The sequence below is a fragment of the Merops nubicus genome, unplaced genomic scaffold (genome assembly GCF_000691845.1).
Source record: "Merops nubicus isolate BGI_N331 unplaced genomic scaffold, ASM69184v1 scaffold46447, whole genome shotgun sequence".
Taxonomy (NCBI): Eukaryota; Metazoa; Chordata; class Aves; order Coraciiformes; family Meropidae; genus Merops; species Merops nubicus.
Window position 1 is genome coordinate 4,838 of NW_008623196.1, and position 3,769 is coordinate 8,606.

Here is a 3,769-nt window from a genome sequence, read left to right on the forward strand (position 1 = left end):
AGCTGCTCCTCCCCACACTTGGGCTCTAGACCCTTCCCCAGCAGCTCCGTTGCCCTTCTCTGGCCACGCTCCAGCCCCTTCCTCACACTGCTGTTGGTATGTGGCCATGCTATCTCCTGGAGATGGTGGGTTGTGGTGGGTCCCCATGTTGTCTTCAGGTTGCTGACCTTCAGACAGTCACGTTGGCTTGGCTCTGGTGAGGGGTCTGCAGGAAACAGCCACACGTGGATGCAACAGGGCCCTGAGAGAGAAGGCAAGGAAATGATAAGGACAGAGCTGGTTGGGTTGGGGGTGAGGAGCAGCATTCATTCCTCTGTTTCAGGTCATCATTTGTCTCTGACTGAGGGACTATGAGAAACAAATGAACCTCCTGCCTCACCCCACACCAGGAGGAGACAATAAATCCCTTGTGCCTTCCAGCTCACGCGGGGAAGGGGAGTGGGTCCCTTTTACCAGGATCCTGCCTGGTCCAGCAGGCTCAGGCTGGCGTGGGCACCTTCTCTCACCTTTTCCTCTGCTCCTGGTGTCCCCCTTGTCCCTAGGCTGGATCCTGATCGACCGTTGTGGGAAGCATTTTGGGACCATCCTGAACTACCTGCGCGACGGGGCCGTGCCGCTGCCGGAGAGCCGGAGGGAGATCGAGGAGCTGCTGGCTGAAGCCAAGTACTACCTGGTGCAGGGGCTGGTGGACGAGTGCCAGGCAGCCTTGCAGGTAGGTCACAGGGCCCAGGGGGAGGCTGGTGGCCCCAGCTGCAGTCAGGGGTCAGCAGGAGGAGGCTGCTGGGGTTCAGATGGTGTTTCGCTGGTCTCCGCTTGGGGCCTTTTTAAGGCTGAGGTGAAGATGAAATAATTCCTCTCACTGATCTGTTGGAGAGTGGTCACGTCCAGGAGAAGGTTCTAAGTCATTCCTGGTGTTTAGTGCTATCCCCTTGCAGCAAGGGATGGATGGTTGCTCTGTTTGCCTCCATGGAATCCTCCAGCAGGAGCACACAGGGAGCCACAGCCTGGTCCCCTCTGCAGTGTCAGAGAATCCTTTAGGTTGGAAGGGACCTCCAAGATCATCAAGTCCAACCCTTGAGCCATTAGGGCTCTAAAGTCCTCTGCTAAAACAGATGAGAATCTGTCAGGGCTGGAAGGGACCACAAGGATCCCCCAGTTCCAACCCCTCTGCCATGAGCAGGGACACCTCCCACTAGATCAGGCTGCCCAGAGCCTCCTCCAGCCTGGCCTTAAAGACCCCCAGGGATGGGGCCTCTGCTGCTGGCAGGCTCCTGTGTGGGGCAAGGCTCCATCCCTTCAGGAATTAACATGGACAAAAGCTAATCCTTCCAGCACCCAGCAGAGTGAGTAGGTCCCATGGCCAGCCCAGAGCAGCTCCTGGTGTCCACAGCAGCCACAGGTTGCTGGGAGCCCTGTTCTGGTCTGTGCTCCCCTCTGGGGTGCTCAGCTTGGGTTTGAAGCCACAGCTGCTGGTGTCCTGATGGAGCAAAGCCACATTTTTACATTCAGACCTGAACACTGAGTCCCTGTGCTTGCAGAGGGGTGGAGAGCAGAAGCAAAGGCCACGAGTGGTGCTGGGGGAAATGAGGGGACAGCTCTCACCCTGCCCCCTTCCCGTGGGGTGCCCTGAGGCCTGGTGACATTCAGCTGCTGGTTGATCCTTGTTTCAGCAGAACAAAGATGCATATGAACCCTTCTGCAAGGTTCCAGTCATCACCTCTTCCAAGGAGGAGCAGAAACTTATAGCCACGTCCAACAAGGTGAGAGGGGCTGGGGCTCAGGGGGCTGCTCCTCTGGGACCTCCACCAGGTCTTCTTTGGAAAACAGTCTCTGGTTTTCCATGGTGGGCTTGCCCTGAGACACACTGGAGCTGAATTGAAAGTGAAATGTTGCTCAGGCTGGGCCTGGCCACGTGTTTCTCCACGTAAGGTGTTGAAGTGGAGGGTGTGGGGAGCAGATCTCAGCCTGTTGGAGCTCCTGTGGGTTTGTCCATCCTGGTTGTTACCAACAGACACTTTCTCAGGAGTCCTGGGAGGCTGCTGCAGGAGCCAGGCAGGCTGCTGGTGGTGAAAGCCCTGGGGAAAAAAGGCAGAGAGCCGGGGAGAAGAGGTGGGATGTGGGCACAGGAGGGATCACAGCCCTGCTGGGCAGTTCCACAGCAGCAGTAACCACACAGAGACTCCTGCTGGGGTCATGCTGCAGCTTCTGTGCCGTGGGATCTGGGCTGTGCTGGGGTCCCAGCTCTCTCTGCCCTCCTGTGACTGATCTGTGCTTTGTCTCTTACAGCCAGCAGTGAAGCTGCTCTATAACAGAAGCAACAACAAATACTCCTACACCAGGTAAAAGCTTCAGCTGGACTTCTTTGAAGTTTGCCATGGACTGAAGTCTGTGATGAGTGTTTGTGTTTTCTTTACTCAGAACCAATGCCAGGTTGGGGTTGGCCTGCACTCAGTTTTTTCCCCAATTAATTTCAAACTTGAGTCAGAAGGGAGCCTCCTGTCCCCACTGGAAGGCTGAGCTGAGGCTCTGTGTGTGCCAAAGGGGTTTCCTTTACAACTTGACCCCATGCCCCCTGCTGGCCCCTGTTCCTTGGGGGCTGCAGCCTGCTGGTGGGACACAGGAACACTCCCATGGTGCAGAGTTCTCCATCCAGCTGGGACCTCATCCCCCTTTCCTCCTGTCTCTGTGTCACGACGTGGTGGTGTTTCCATCCAGCTGGTGCTGAGCTTAGGAGTGGTTTTGGTTGGGTGGTGGAATGTTGGTGCTGCCTCAGTGGAAGGGACCTGGGGGTCTGGGTGGTGCCCAGCCCCAGCCCCACCTTCCTGTGTCCCCCCCTGCAGCAACTCTGATGACAACATGCTGAAGAACATCGAGCTCTTTGACAAGCTGTCCCTGAGGTTCAACGGCAGGGTGCTCTTCATCAAGGATGTGATTGGGGATGAGATCTGCTGCTGGTCCTTCTACGGGCAGGGCCGGAAGATCGCCGAGGTCTGCTGCACCTCCATCGTCTACGCCACCGAGAAGAAGCAGACCAAGGTAGGAGCAGGGCCCAGCCCCCTGGCGTGGCCCTGCCTGGGACACTCCTCCTTGGGGGTTCTCATCTCTGTGGGGTAATTGTAATCAAGGATGTGATTGGGGATGAGATCTGCTGCTGGTCCTTCTACGGGCAGGGCCGGAAGATCGCCGAGGTCTGCTGCACCTCCATCGTCTACGCCACCGAGAAGAAGCAGACCAAGGTAGGAGCAGGGCCCAGCCCCCTGGCGTGGCCCTGCCTGGGACACTCCTCCTTGGGGGTTCTCATCTCTGTGGGGTAATTGTAGCCTGCCTGCCCCATGGGTTCCTCAAGGGGGGGAGCTGCTTCCCTCTCGTGGCAGTTGTGGTGTTCCACCACGTGGGTTCAGTCCAGCTCTTTATCTTTAGACAGATTTGGGCCTGTAGCCAAATTTGGCTAATGATAGATCTCGGTGAGCCATGTGGTGCTTTCCCTGAGCCTTCTTTCCCAGGAGAAATCTGTCACTCTGCCCAGCAGGCAGGCTGGTTTGGAAAGGATCCACTGGCTGCTGAAGGCAGGTGGTAGAACAGAAACAGTTCTGCTAGAAGGCACCTCTGTGGCTTTAAAAGCCAGAGCTTTTTAAAGGTGTGAGGAACGAAAGGAGAAGTACCCTGGCGGCAGGGGAGGGTGACTGCAAGGGGAGGGGTGACGGCGCCTCTCTGCTGGGCCAGGTGGAGTTCCCAGAGGCCCGGATTTACGAGGAGACGCTGAACATCC

The 3,769-nt window shown here is 57.2% G+C and overlaps 1 protein-coding gene across 1 annotated transcript in view; it reads left to right on the top strand.

Annotated features, from left to right (window-relative positions):
- LOC103777445 (BTB/POZ domain-containing adapter for CUL3-mediated RhoA degradation protein 3) overlaps nucleotides 1–3,765 on the top strand; it is a gene marked incomplete at its 3' end in the record, with an annotated part of 8,431 nt that extends 4,666 nt beyond the window's left edge. Inside the window, exons 3-7 of the mRNA XM_008944997.1 lie at nucleotides 543–712; nucleotides 1,671–1,760; nucleotides 2,287–2,339; nucleotides 2,841–3,036; nucleotides 3,724–3,765. Coding sequence (XP_008943245.1) covers nucleotides 543–712; nucleotides 1,671–1,760; nucleotides 2,287–2,339; nucleotides 2,841–3,036; nucleotides 3,724–3,765 — 551 coding nt within the window. The remainder of the gene's footprint in view (nucleotides 1–542; nucleotides 713–1,670; nucleotides 1,761–2,286; nucleotides 2,340–2,840; nucleotides 3,037–3,723) is intronic.
- Between the last annotated feature and the right edge of the window lie 4 nt (nucleotides 3,766–3,769).